Source organism: Pongo abelii, chromosome 20 (genome assembly GCF_028885655.2).
Source record: "Pongo abelii isolate AG06213 chromosome 20, NHGRI_mPonAbe1-v2.0_pri, whole genome shotgun sequence".
Lineage (NCBI taxonomy): Eukaryota > Metazoa > Chordata > Mammalia > Primates > Hominidae > Pongo > Pongo abelii.
The window spans coordinates 50,999,620-51,013,441 of record NC_072005.2 but is presented as its reverse complement, the minus strand read 5'-3'; the positions used below and the strand labels follow the sequence as shown (position 1 = coordinate 51,013,441).

The 13,822-nt window shown below is 50.7% G+C and overlaps 1 protein-coding gene across 4 annotated transcripts in view; it reads right to left on the bottom strand.

Moving 5' to 3' along the window:
• CLPTM1 (CLPTM1 regulator of GABA type A receptor forward trafficking) overlaps nt 1-13,814 on the bottom strand; it is a 38,809-nt gene extending 24,995 nt beyond the window's left edge. For 2 of the 4 annotated variants that reach the window (XM_024236896.2, XM_063719572.1), the window contains exons 1-2: nt 12,951-13,093; nt 6,366-6,478 (exon numbers count right to left, since the gene is read on the bottom strand). In XM_024236896.2, the coding sequence (XP_024092664.1) occupies nt 6,366-6,478; nt 12,951-13,022 (185 nt within the window). In that variant the 5' untranslated portion in view covers nt 13,023-13,093. Of the gene's footprint in view, nt 1-6,365; nt 6,479-12,950; nt 13,094-13,331 lie in introns of those variants that run through there. The other 2 variants (XM_054540684.2, XM_063719573.1) reach the window with 2 other exon arrangements.
• Nucleotides 13,815-13,822: the final 8 nt, after the last annotated feature.

The window sequence follows — 13,822 nt, the reverse complement described above, 5'->3', positions numbered from 1 at the left end:
ATTCTACAGTCACAGGTTCAGAACATTTTTAAATATATGAAAAGACGTATAATCAAAACTCTCCCTCCCACCCCATTCCTTTATATACCCAGTTTCTGCTCCACCTCCCACTCCAGGTAACCACATGTGCTCAAAAACACAGACGCCACCCGCTATCTAGAAAGGCTATTCCCACATAATCAGCTTCAAGCTACAAGGAGTTCATGGGCCCCTGAAAACAAACCCTGGATCCCATTTTAAGAACTGCAGCCAAGATGGTCGCCGAGCACCCACCCGAACTGATGTTTGATGCTGCCTAGTTCTAAGAAAGGAAATTAGCCTACAGTGTGACTTGTATTAAAAATGTCTCTCTGAAGGAAGCTCCCTATGCACTGACGTGGAAAGATTTCGAAGATATATTGTTAATGAAAAAAATCAAGGAGCAGAACAGTGTGTAAAACAGGCTACCTCTTATGTAAAAATGAAGGGAAAGATAAAAATAATTTTCATGCAGAGCTGCTTGCAGCATAAAAAAAAAGAAGGTGATATATAAGAAAATCTGAAGTCTTTACGTGGCCATGGGGAGGGGAGGTGAAGTGGAGACAATAAGGGACAGGGGCGCATGACTGAGAAGCGTAGGGCACATGGCAGGAATTTTTGAGGCACACGTCAGTTTTGCAACTTAACAGAGAGGGGAGGTTTCTTTCCTGCACAGTTTCTCAGTGTCCTGTGTGACACTCTTGGAGGACACCAGGCAAGCGGTTCTGCTGTAGTCTAGAATGTGATCAGTGACTACATCAGGGATCATGAGTTGTTGTTGTTTTTTTTTTTTTCTGAGACAGAGTTTCGCTCTTGTTGCCCAGGCTGGAGTAAAATGGCATGATCTCGGCTCACTGCAACCTCTGCCTCCCGGGTTCAAGCGATTCTCCTGCCTCAGCCTCCTGAGTAGCTGGGATTACAGGCATGAGCCACCACGCCCGGCTAATTTTGTATTTTTAGCAGAGATGGGTTTCTCCATGTTGGTCAGGCTGGTCTGGAACTCCCGACCTCAGGTGATCCACCCACCTTGGCCTCCCAAAGTGCTGGGATTACAGGCGTGAGCCACTGCACCTGGCCTCATGAACTTTTTTTTTCGCTGTTTCACTATATATTTCCTAAGGTTTTTGTTTGTTTGAGACACAGTCTCACTCTGTTGCCCAGGCTGGAGTGCAGTAGTATCATCATGGCCCATTGCAGCCTTGACCTCCTGGGCTCAAGTGATCCTCCCTCTTTGGCCTCCCTAATAATTGCTGGGACTACAGGTGTGCGCCATCACACCCAGCTAATTTTTTAGTTTTTTACAGAGATGGGGTCGGGATAGGTGCAGTGGCTCACGCCTGTAATCCCAGCACTTTGGGAGCCCGAGGTGCGTGGATAGCGAGGTCAGGAGATCGAGACCATCCTGGCTAACACGGTGAAACCCCGTCTCTACTAAAAATACAAAAAATTAGCCGGGCACTGTGGCGGGCACCTGTAGTCCCAGCTACTCGGGAGGCTGAGGCAGGAGAATGGCGTGAACCCTAGAGGCGGGGCTTGCAGTGAGCCGAGATCACGCCACTGCACTACAGCCTGGGCGACAGAGCGAGATTCCGTCTCCCAAAAAAAAGAGAGAGAGATGGGGGTCTTACTGTGTTGCTCAGGCTTTTTTTTTTTCACGTTGAACAACAAAAGGAATCATGGCCAACACTGTCTGAGTGTGTGCCAGCTCCTGCACCCCTCAGTTGACATGAATTCTCTTGGAATCCTTCTGATGCACCCTGAGCTAATTGCCAAGATTCCTGTCTGTGAGGTGGAAAATGAGGCTCAAGAAGGGTGATAACCTGACCAGGCCACAGAGCTCAGAGGTGGCAGAACTGAGATGTCAGCAGGGCTGTGCTCTTACACGCTATCTGACACTACCTGGCCCCCGCCTCCTAACTTTTCTCTATTTTAAACAACTCTGTCTGTGAGCATCTATATATAATCCCATTTAGGGCCAACTACAAAAGTGTGTGCCTATGGGATGGCCACCAACACATTACACTTTTTTTTTTTATTTCTGAGACTGTGTCTCGCTCTGTCACCCAGGCTGGAGTGCAGTGGCGAGATCTCGGCTCACTGCAAGCTCCGCCTCCCAGGTTCATGCCATTCTCCTGCCTCAGCCTCCGGAGTAGATGGGACTATAGGCGCCCGCCACCATGCCCGGCTAATTTTTTATATTTTTAGTAGAGACACGGTTTTACCATGTTAGCCAGGATGGTCTCGATCTCCTAACCTCGTGATCCACCCACCTCAGCCTCCCAAAGTGCTGGGATTACAGGCGTGAGCCACCGCGCCTGGCCCACATTACACTTTTTCATTAGCTTTTTCTTTTCACTCTTCTCTATTGTTTGAACTACTTAATTTTGTAAAATAAACACTCATAATTTATAAGTTAAGGAAAACCAGTAATAAGATTTTATGGAAGAGACAAGTAGCTGCCCCCCATAACCACTCTCCTCTTTTTCCTCAGTAATAGGAGCCCTGCTTTCCAGCAGGGTGCTCGGTTTCCCAGATTAAAGACCACATTTCCCAGCCTCCTGTGCAGCTGGCCATGGCCACGTGAATCCTAGCCAAGGGAATGATTGTTTTATTTTTTTATTTTTGTTTTATTTTTTGAGACGGAGTCTCGCTCTGTCGCCCAGGCTGGAGTGCAGTGGCACAACCTGGGCTCACTGTAAGCTCCACCTTCCGGGTTCACACCATTCTCTTGCCTCAGCCTCCCAAGTAGCTGGGACTACAGGCGCCTGCCACCACACCTGGCTAATTTTTTTGTATTTTCAGTTTCAGTAGAGACGGGGTTTCACCATGTTAGCCAGGATGGTCTCGATCTCCTGACCTCGTGATCCGCCCACCTCAGCCTCCCAAAGTGCTGGGATTACAGGCGTGAACCACCGTGCCCAGCCATGATTGTTTTATTCTTATTTTATTTTTTTTTGAGACTGAGTCTTGCTCTGTCACCAGGCTTGAGTGCAGTGGCACGATCTTGGCTCACTGCAACCTCCACCTCCCAGGTTCAAGTGATTCTCCTGCCTCAGCCTCCCGAGTAGCTGCGACTACAGGCGTGCACCACCACACCCAGCTAATTTTTGTATTTTTAGTAGAGATGGGGTTTCACCATGTTGGCCAGGATGGTCTCAATCTCTTGACCTCATGATCCACCTGCCTTGGTCTCCCAAAGTGCTGGGATTACAGGTGTGAGCCACCGCACCTGGCGGGATGATTGTTGTAAACATCTCTGCTGTGCAATTCCTTCTATCTCATAAGTAGGGGAGCTGATTGCTAATTGCATGGTGTGGTCTCTTATTTTGCTAAAATACATCTCCAAAAAGAAAAAATAAAATAAAAGGAATATCTATGTTGCAGAGGAGTAAACAAAGGCTCAGAGCAAAGAAGGTGACTGTCACCAGGTCTAGGCAGGAAGGATAGAACCCAGTGCCAAGCATATTCCCCCGCTACCACCCAGCATCTCCCCAGGGCCTCAAACAGAAGCTGGGCTTTGAAAAAACAGGCCCTGGGGTCCCACTGCCCAGGAATAGCATGTGAACCCACAGGTAAAAGAGTCACCACCAGGCAGTCACAGAAGGAGAAATGCTGTCTGATTCCACATACAGGAGCTAACTAGAGTAGTGAAAAAGAGACAGGAAATAGAAAGGTGGCTACCAGGTGCTGCAAGGAGGAAGAAATAGGGAGCTTGTGTCTGATGGGTGTGGAATTTCGGTTTGGGAAGAGGAAATTCTCGGGATGGATAATGGTGATAGGGGCACAACAGTGGAGATGTACTTAATGCCACAGGACTACATACTTAAAAATGGTTAAAATGGGCGAAGCGTGGTGGCTCACGCCTATAATCCCAGGACTTTAGGAGGCTGAGGCGGGTGGATCACCTGAGGTCAGGAGTTAGACCAGCCTGGCCAACACGACAAAACCCCATCTCTACTAAAAATACAAAAATTAGCCAGGTGTGGTGGCAGGTGCCTGTAGTCCCAGCTACTCGGGTGGCTGAGGCAGGCGAATCGCTTGAACCCAGGAGGCAGAGACTGCAGTGAGCCGAGATTGCGCTACTGCACTCCAGCCTGGGTGACAAAGTGAGACACTGTCTCAAAAAAAAAAAAAAAAAAAAAAAGTTAAAATGAAAACATAGGTTAAAATGGTAAATTTGATGTTATGTGCAGATGTGGGCTGAATCACGTCTCCCAAAATTCATATGTTAAAGTCTTAACCTTCAGCACCACCGCGACTAGATTTAGAGACAGGGTCCTCCCAACTTTTTTTTGCAATAAGGTCTCACTCTGTTGCCCAGACTGGAGTACAGTGGTGTGATCTCGGCTCACTGCAGCTTCAACTTCTGAGGGTCAGGCAGGGCGCAGTGGCTCACGCCTGCAATCCCAGCACTTTGGGAGGCTGAGGCGGGTGGATCATGAGGTCAGGAGTTCGAGACCAGCCTAGTCAACATAGTGAAACCCCATCTCTACTAAAAAAAAAAAAAAAAAATACAAAAATTAGCCAGGCGCTGGGTGCAGTGGCTCACGCCTGTAATCCCGACATTTTGGGAGGCCAAGGCGGGCAGATTGCCTGAGGTTGGGAGTTCGAGACCAGCCTGACCAACATGGAGAAACCCCATCTCTACTAAAAATACAAAATTAGCTGGGCATGGTGTCACATACCTTAATCCCAGCTGCTCAAGAGGCTGAGGCAGGAGAATCGCTTGAACCCAGGAGGCGGAGGTTGCAGTGAGCCAAGATCGCACCACTGCGCTCCAGCCTGAGAAACAGAGTGAGACTCCATTACAAAAATAAAAATAGGCTGGGTGTGGTGGCTCACACCTGTAATCCCAGCACTTTGGGAGGCCAAGGTGGGCGGATCATGAGGTCAGGAGATAGAGACCATCCTGGCTAACACGGTGAAACCCCGTCTCTACTGAAAATACAAAAAATTAGCCAGGTGTGGTGGCGGGCGCCTGTAGTCCCAGCTACTCGGGAGGCTGAGGCAGGAGAATGGCGTGAACCCGGGAGGCGGAGCTTGCAGTGAGCCGAGATTGTGCCACTGCACTCCAGCCTGGGCGACAGAGTGAGACTCCGTCTCAAAAAATAAAAATAAAATTAAAATAAAAAAATTTCCAAGGCTCAAGTGATCCTCCTACCTCAGCTTCTTGAGTAGCTGAGACTACAGGTACGTGTCACCATACCTGGCCTTTTTTTTTTTTTGAGATGGAGTCTCACTCTGTCCCCAGGCTGGAATGCAGTGGCACGATCTCAGCTCACCGCAACCTCTGCCTCCCGGATTTAAACGATTCTCCTGCCCTCAGCCTCCTGAGTAGCTGGGACTACAGGCACGTGCCACCATGCCCAGCTAATTTTTGTGGGTTTTTTTTGTATTTTTTATTTTTTTTGAGACGGAGTCTTTTTCTGTTGCCCAGGCTGGAGTGCAGTGGCGCGATCTCAGCTCTCTGCAAGCTCCGCCTCCCGGGTTCATGCCATTCTCCTGCCTCAGCCTCCGGAGTTTTTGTATTTTTAGTAGAGATGGGATGTCACTATGTTGGCCAGGATGGTCTTGATCTCTTGACCTCATGATCCACCCGCCTCGGCCTCCCAAAGTGCTGGGATTATAGGTGTGAGCCACTGTGCCCAGCCAGATTTTTTTATTTTTAGTAGAGACAGGGTTGCCTAGGCTGGTCTCAAACTCCTGGGCTCAAGCGATCCTTCCAACCTGGCCTCCCAAAATGCTGGGATTATGAGGGTGAGTCACTGTGCCCGGCCCAGATAGGGTCTGTAAAAAAGTAGGGTTCAGTGAGGTCATTATGGTGGGTACTAAGCCAGTATGACTAATGTCCCCATAAGAGGAGCTTAGGACACAGACACACACAGAGGAAAGACCACATGAAGACACAGGGAGAAGACGGCCTTCTGCAAGCCCAGGAGAGAAGCCACAAAAGAAACTGCCCCTGCCCACAGCTGGATCCTGGACTTCCAGCCTTCAGAATTCTAAGACAATGAATTTCCATATTTCAGTTGTTTAAGCTACTCCGTCTATATTACTTGTTACAAGGGCCCTAGCAAACTACTTCAGTATTTTTTGTGTTTTTATTTTTTTACAAATCAGGTAGCCCTCCCAAAACCAGAACAGGTTCAGGGAGACTCCCTACTTCAGTATGTTTTACCAGAGTAAAAAAAAGGTTTAGAAAACATTCCATCATAAAAAAAAAAAAAAAAAAGCATCTCTACCATACAGTAATGATCACCACCCTCAGCTGATCAGCTGATTTTTCCTTTCTTCCTTATTTTTATTTGAAAGTTTTCGGTGAACAAACCCAAGTCCCGTCTGCTCACCTAAACAGCACACCTTTGATGACCTGCCAGGCATTGGGCGCCGGCTGGGCCGGTGGGTTCTGAGGCTGGGTCTCCGCTGGCAGGTCCCTCCCGATGCTGCCATTGCTGGTCACCTGTGGGGGACAGAGGCCAGGGTAAGGGGGGAGAATGGACACGGGGGCTGTCTTAGACACCATCACGCACGAAGGCCAGGCACAGGCTGGGCAAAGAGTGGGTGCTTATCCATAACTGGAGAATGAATCAGTGAAAACACCTGGGAAGGTGCGGTCCTCTTCTTTTAGGAGGAAAACACTCGCAGAGCACCTCTGTGACCTAGAGACAGCGGTGACCTAGAGAGTCTTTTGCTGTCCTCCTGGGGTTCAACAGCCCGGTGGGGGAGACAGATTCATCTCTAGACAGTGACAGTCCAGAACGGGGCTGGAATGCAGGAGCTCTGAGAGGCACTTGGTCCAGCCTAGGGTTCGGGGCAACTTCCTGGAGAAGGGGGCATTGGAGCTGAGACCTAAAACATAGCAAGTTGGTGGCACAAAGGAGGAAGTGAGAGAAGCAGCAGGTGCAGAAACAGAAGATTAGAGGCACAGTCTGATTCTGATGACTGTCCACTGTTCCCTACAGCTGGAGCCAGGATACAAGGTGGCTACTGGGGACAACAACAGAAGGAGTCTTATGGCAGATGCCAGATTCTTCAAGGCTGGGACTTAGCTGAAAGAGCCTTCCCCTGGGCAAACCATTCCTGAGGCCCCCTCTGTGCCCAACCCTGCCCTCCAAGGGCCCCTGGTCCGGCCGGTGAGACAGACACAGAGAAACACAACCAGACTATCAGCCGCTACCATAAGCCACGGCCACAAGACATGTCTGTGACGGCACACAGCACACTAATCCTGAGGCCAAAACTATGACCAGCTCCATCCGGCTGCTGAGAGAAAGGAGGCTCAGAGAGGTGAAGCCACTTGTCTGGTCACTCAGGAAGGACCGCAGAAGCAGAATGACAGAAGGGAAGGGGGCAGGCAAGGGAGCCAGGCACGGCTTCCCAGAGGAGGGCTCTTCACTCAGACACAGAAGGTCACAATCAGAGACTCTCTGAATGCTGGGTTTGGAAGGGGATGTTCTGCTCACGCTTCATGCACCCTGCTAGCTCCCCAGTCCTGTTCTCATTCACCCCTCCTCCCAGCTGTCCTCTCAGCCATCAGCCTTCAAGAGGCAGGACCAGGGCTGTCATGGTCATGGTTAGCTCAAGAGCACCAGCGGCACAGAGCAGGGGTGTGATAAACACCTGTGTAGCCACTGCTGCCTGAAGGGCTCATCCTGGATGCTCAGGTCACCCAAACCCACTTCCCTCTGAGGCTCCAGTGTCTGGCCCTCCCCTCCACAGCTCCTAGTCTGTTCCTCTGCAATGTTTTCTCCATTCACCTTACCCACCAGATAGCAAATGTCCCAGGAGCATGGTTAGAGGGGCTACACATGTTAAATGTGTCACTTGTCACCTCCTGTCCCCTTCACCAGCAAGAGCTCTTTCCTGTAATCTCCCAAAGCACAAGACACCATTGGAGGGGCTCCAGGGTCAAACGGACCTAAGCTATAGTCCTGGTCCCACCATTCTTGGCTGTGACACCTGGGGCACATCACTTCACCTCTCTGACCTGTGGACCAGGTTGTGAAAATACTGGAACATTTTAGACAGAAATTTGGGCCCTGCTTGCCCAGAGCTGGGGATCTAGAAGGAAATACATTAGAACGGTAAACAGGATAATTAAAAATGGTACACGGAAAACAAGCAGGGGGAAATGACAGCAACTGAGTTGGGAACAGGGATCCACTTTGGAGTGGGTGGTCAGAGAGGCCTCCCTGAGGAGCTCCCTTTGATGTCTGGGTCGTCTAGGTGAGACCCTTGGGCTGAGACAGAGGAAGCCACATTTTGATGAGGAGATCTATGGGGCGGGGGTCGGCTGGGGAAGCGAAATCTGACAGGCACAAGGCCCCCTCCTCAAGGCCAGCCTAGCTATTGGGAAATTTAGGGGCCCATGTATGGGTTTCAATGGGTCTCAGTTGATTCGCGGTCAGGAAAGGACACTTGATGCCACGCCAGGATTTGAAGCTACATCTGGCTGACTCCCAGGTCTCTTCTCTTACCCGTTAGTGATGGGCAATCTGGCTGGGAACCTTCCCACGGAAAGGCAAGTTAAAACCACAATGAGATGTCACTTCACACCTATTAGGATGGCTATCAGCAGAAAGACAGACAATCACAAGTGCTGGCAGGGATGTGGAAAAACAGGAACCCTCGTACACTGCTGGGGGGAAGGTAAAAGTACAGCTACTTCGGAAAATATGGCAGTTATTGAACAAGTCATATGTGCACCTACTACACAATCCAGCAAACCCATCCTGAATGGCTACCCAGGAGGCAGAAAACATGCAGCCAGACTGGGCGCAGCAGCTCACACCTATAATCCCAGAACTTCAGGAGGCCAAGGCAGGAAGACTGCTTGTGCCCAGGAGTTCAAGACCAGCCTGGGCAACACAGCAAGACCTCATCTCTATAAAAAATACAAAAATTAGCCGGTGTGGTAGTACATGCCTGTGGTCCCAGCTACTCAGGAGGCTGAGACGGGAGGATCAATTGAGCCTTGGAGAATGAGGCTACAGTGAACCAGGATCACACCACTGCACTCCAGCCTAGGCGACAGAGCATGACTCTGTCTCAAGAACAAACAGTGGCCGGGTGTGGTGGCTCATGCCTATAATCCTATAATCCTACCACTTTGGGAGGCCAAGGCAGGAGGATCCCTTGAGCCCAGGAGTTTGAGACCAGCCTGGGCAACACAGGGAGACCCTGTCTCTCTTACTTAGAAAAAAAAAAAAAGAAACAAAATACAGCCACAGAAAAGCTTGTACATGAATGTTCATAGCAGCATTATTGGCAACAGACAAAAACTACAAACAACCCAAATATCCTTCAAGGACTGAAAGAATAAACTGTGTCACGTCTGCAGACTACTACTCAGCAGTGAAAAGGAACAACTGAGAGCATGTACTTTAGGATTTCCCCAAAGGCCAAATTTCCCTGATCCTAGGTTGTAAAAAATAAAATAAAAAGGAACAACTGCAGATCTATGTAACAACATGAACCTCAAACCCATTACGCCCAATCAAAGAAGCTGGACACAAAAGACTGGATGTTGTTTATATCCTTGTTTAAGAAATTTTTAGAAAATTACAGAGATAGCACCTCTGTGGCTGCCTAGGGCTGGGAGCAGCAGAGACTGCAAAAGGGAACTTTTTGAGGGGACAGAAGCTTTCTCAGACCAGACTGTGGTGATGGCTGCACCACACAGCGGCATAAATGGACCACGAGCCAATGAACTCTATCCTGACAACAGGTGAACGTTATACCATCTAAATTACACTACAAGGCTGGGCGTGGTGGCTCACGCCTGAAATCCCAGCACTTTGGGAGGCTGAGGTGGGCAGATCACCTGAGGTCAGGAGTTCAAGACCACCCTGGCCAACCTGGTGAAACCCTGTCTCTACTAAAAATACAAAAATTAGCTGGGTGTGGTGGCAGGTGCTTATAATCCCAGTTACTTGAGAGGCTGAGGTAGGAGAATTGCCTGAACCCAGGAGACGGAGGTTGCAGTGAGCCAAGATTGTGGTGAGAAAGCGAGACTCCGTCTCAGAAAAAAAAAAAAAAAAAAAAAAGAGTCACTCTTTTCAGCTCCTGTTTCCCTCAGAGTAAAGGCCAAGCCCTCCCCATGGCCTTCAAAGCTTGGCATAATCTGCATCTGTCCCCAGCCACCCCTCTCCCCTCACCCGCTCCAGCCTCGTCGCCCTTCCTTCATCACACCAGGCACCTCCCACTTCAGGACCTTCGCACTGGCTGTTCCTTTGCCCGAAAAGCTTTTCCCTCGTGTATCTTTGGGACTCCCTCTCTCACTTCCTTTGGGTCTTTGTTCAAGCGTCACCTCCTCAGAGAGGCCTTCCTAGACTACCCTATTTAACTGCAACTCTTCTACCCACCGCTCACTTCCTATCCCTATCCCAGCTTTATTTCTGTCCATGGTACGCAGAGCCATCTGAACTGCTGTTTTTCTTATTTATCTTGTTCACTGTGTGTCCCTGTCTGTGCTTCCCCTATAAATTCAGCTCCAACTAGAACATAAGGGTAAGGGCCTTCAAGAGGGCAGCACCTATTTTGTTCACAGCTGTTATCTCCAGCATCAGCACAAGGCCTAGCATGTAGTAGACTCAATTCGCATTCACTGAAGGAATGAATGGCAAAGCTGTGGGTTCTGTGTCTGAGTTCCTGGCTATAGGAGCAGGCTGGCTAGGGCCGAGGGTCTGCCCGCTGTGCACTAGGCCCTGGGCATGGGAGAAGGGCGGCAGTGGCTGTGGACACATCAGTGACTAAGATACAGTTCCTGCTCTTGGATCTGCAAGTCCATGCACACACACAATCCACAGCAACATCTGCTAAAGGGTCCAAGAAGTAGCTGAGACCACCAGGGCTAGGCAAGAGCAGGAGGAAGCTAGGTTTTGCGGCATGTCTTCATTGATTACCTGGATCCACCATGGACATCAGGGAATTCCACCTCGGCCCAGCCTCTGTTTCAAGATCCGCTCATTCCGCAAACACTGAGCACCTCCTCTGTGCCTGGCCCTGAGCTGAGTGGTGCTAAGGAAGCAGTGGTGATCAAGGCAGTCCTGACTGCCCTCCTGGGGTTCCCAGTTCCCAGACAGTGAAACCCAGTAGGGCAGGGCTGGGACAGGGGAGCCCAGACAGTCAAAGAGGGCTTTCTGCAGGAGGGGACATCTGAAATCTGTAGGACTAATACACATCAACTAGCTAAAGAGGGGAGAGACCTGTGCATAGACTATGAGGAAAGAGACTGAGAGGCAATAAAAGAGGTTTAGAAATAAAACAGGTTCAGAACAGCGGATCTCCTTTAGCGCGGTGGTTCTCACGCAGGGATGACTTTGCCCCCCCCCCCGCTCTTGGAATATTTGGCAATGTCTGGAGACATATATGGTTGTCACAACTGGGGAGGGGCGTGGATGCTACTGACATCTAGTGTGTAGAGGCCAGGGATGCTGCTAAACATCCTAAAATGCACAGGGCAGCCCCCCAAACAAATCATTATCCAATTCAAAATGTTGATAGTGCCGAGCTCGAGAAATCCTAGTCCAGTCTGAAGAAAAGAGTCGGATCGTGCAAGGCTGTGATTTATTAAAGAATTTGTACTTTGTCCTAAAGGCAACGGGGTAAGTCTTGATTGTTTTTAAGCAGAGTTGGTACAAGAGAAGATCAGAGTGCCATCTGGAAGCTCAGGGCAATCAGAACAACATGGGCCCTGGTCTCTCAAGCCACCACCAACCCAATAATCAACAGAAACCCAGAGGGGAAACGACCTCCTTTCAGCAAGACTGGGAAACCCTTGAAGACAGGAACTGGGCCTTCATTCTAGCACTAACTCAACAAACATTTCCGAGCTGTCCCTGAGGCCAGGCCCTGGTTGAGAAGGCTGAAAAGATTCAGAGCAGATATAGTGGGCTCTATCACGCAAATTTCATCCAGGTGTCCTCCCCAAGTGATACCACTTGCTCTTTCTCTGGGCTCCCCCAGTCCCTGACACGGACTTTTGTCACCACCTAATCATTCAGGATTATAACTGTTTGTTTACATGTCAGTCTCCTCGTCCCCTGACAGCAGGGATATGGCTGGCCCTCCTGTCCAACCTCTGCATTTAACACGGGAGAAATAAAGGCCTAAAGAGGGAAAGGAACTTGCCCAAGGTCATACAGAGAGTCAGCTTCATTCTCCCCTCTCAACCCGCACTCCTTTCCCCTGAGCTGCCTCCCACATGTCAGTGACATCCCAGTGGGTGGGTCGACAACACCTTGATGTCTCCATCTATTCCCCAAATGCCTGAACGGTAGCTGCCTGAAATGGTATGCTCTGCAGTGTGTTAAGACAGCAGTGGGTCAGAAGTCATACCCATAGGACTATTTTACGTTAAAAGCACATCCATACCAGTCTCTGTGTCAGCAATGTCTTGTAACTTCTACATAAAGTTACAAACCTAACCGGGATGACCTTCTGGAAGCGCCTTAGTCTCACTGTTCCTTGGATTCTCGTCTGTAAAGTGGGTCTGTCGGCCGTGCTCTGCTAATCCTGACTTCCCCACAGCTAGAAAATTCCCAATCAATCACTGCGCACACCTCAAGCACTACAACGAGACCTGAACGCCAGACCACTCTAGGAACGGCCTCAGAGCCTGGAATCGCGGAGTTGAGAACCCAGCGCGCCAAGGTACAAGCCTGCGCCCCTCTGAGCCACTGTCTCCCCGGCTCGAGCGATGAGCCTGGTGGCCGCCCGGCTGGAGCGTGCAGGGGACCCGACTCGCAACAGGGCCCCGTTCACGGCACCGGCCTCTCGGGCGGTCCGGCCCTGCCTGGGCCGGGTATTCAAGGTCCCTCTGGGCAAGGAGCCCCCAGTGCACGGGATTCCGCGACAAGAGGTAGGACACGCCCCGTGGGAGGCCCCCCGGCTGGGGAAGAACCCCCTCAGTCCCCTCTCGGCCTCCGTACCTGACCGGAGCTGCCTCCCCCGGCCGCCACCACGGCGCTGCGGGCCCCGTCCGCCTCCTGCGCCGCCGCCATCTTCCCGCTCCGGGTCCCCGCCCCCGCCGCCAGCCCCGCCCCGTCCCCGGCGGCGCAGCGCAATCGCGCGAGATTTCACGCTTCCTAGCCCCGCGGGGCCACCGTATCCGGCAAGAGTGCCGCGGCCACGCCTCTCAAGAAGGCCACTTCCGGCTATGAAAGGACCAACCTGGCCACCGTACTCCTCTTTCCCGCAGCCCGTTTGTTTCCCCCTAATAAAAACACTGTATGCTCCGAACTCCAGGACTTTCTCGGCCAGCATGTTCCTCCCGCAAGTTCTGTCCCTTCCGCCCCTTCACATTAACCCGCCTTTTCGGTTATATGAGCCTTTCGGGACATCCTGTCTACTTCTCTCTGCCGATTCTTCGCGTCCTTTTCGTTCCATGTTTCTTGAGCTTTACCGGCCACAGTACGGCTTCGAACCACGCCCCTCTTTCGTCAGAGGAACCTTTCTGGCCACCGTATTCGGATTCGAAGAACAAGCCTTTTGCCCAGCACCCTTGTCTTCTGACCCCTCTTCCTAAGACAACTCTTTCGTCCAAATCTCCTGAGCTCATATCCTTTCTGTGTATTTAGAGTTCCAATTCCAGGGGTCTTACGGCTAACACACCTCCGATGAGACTCTATGATACAACCCCAAGCCTTCGGACAGCCCTGCCTAGCACGCATGCGCGTTCCCTTAGTGGTCCAAACCTCGCATCCGTGGACTAGGCTTCACAGGCTCTGAGAATTCCACAATTTTTCATTAGCTGTGTGTCTTCGTACAGCTGTAAACCCGGACATATGCTGAGAGACCCCTA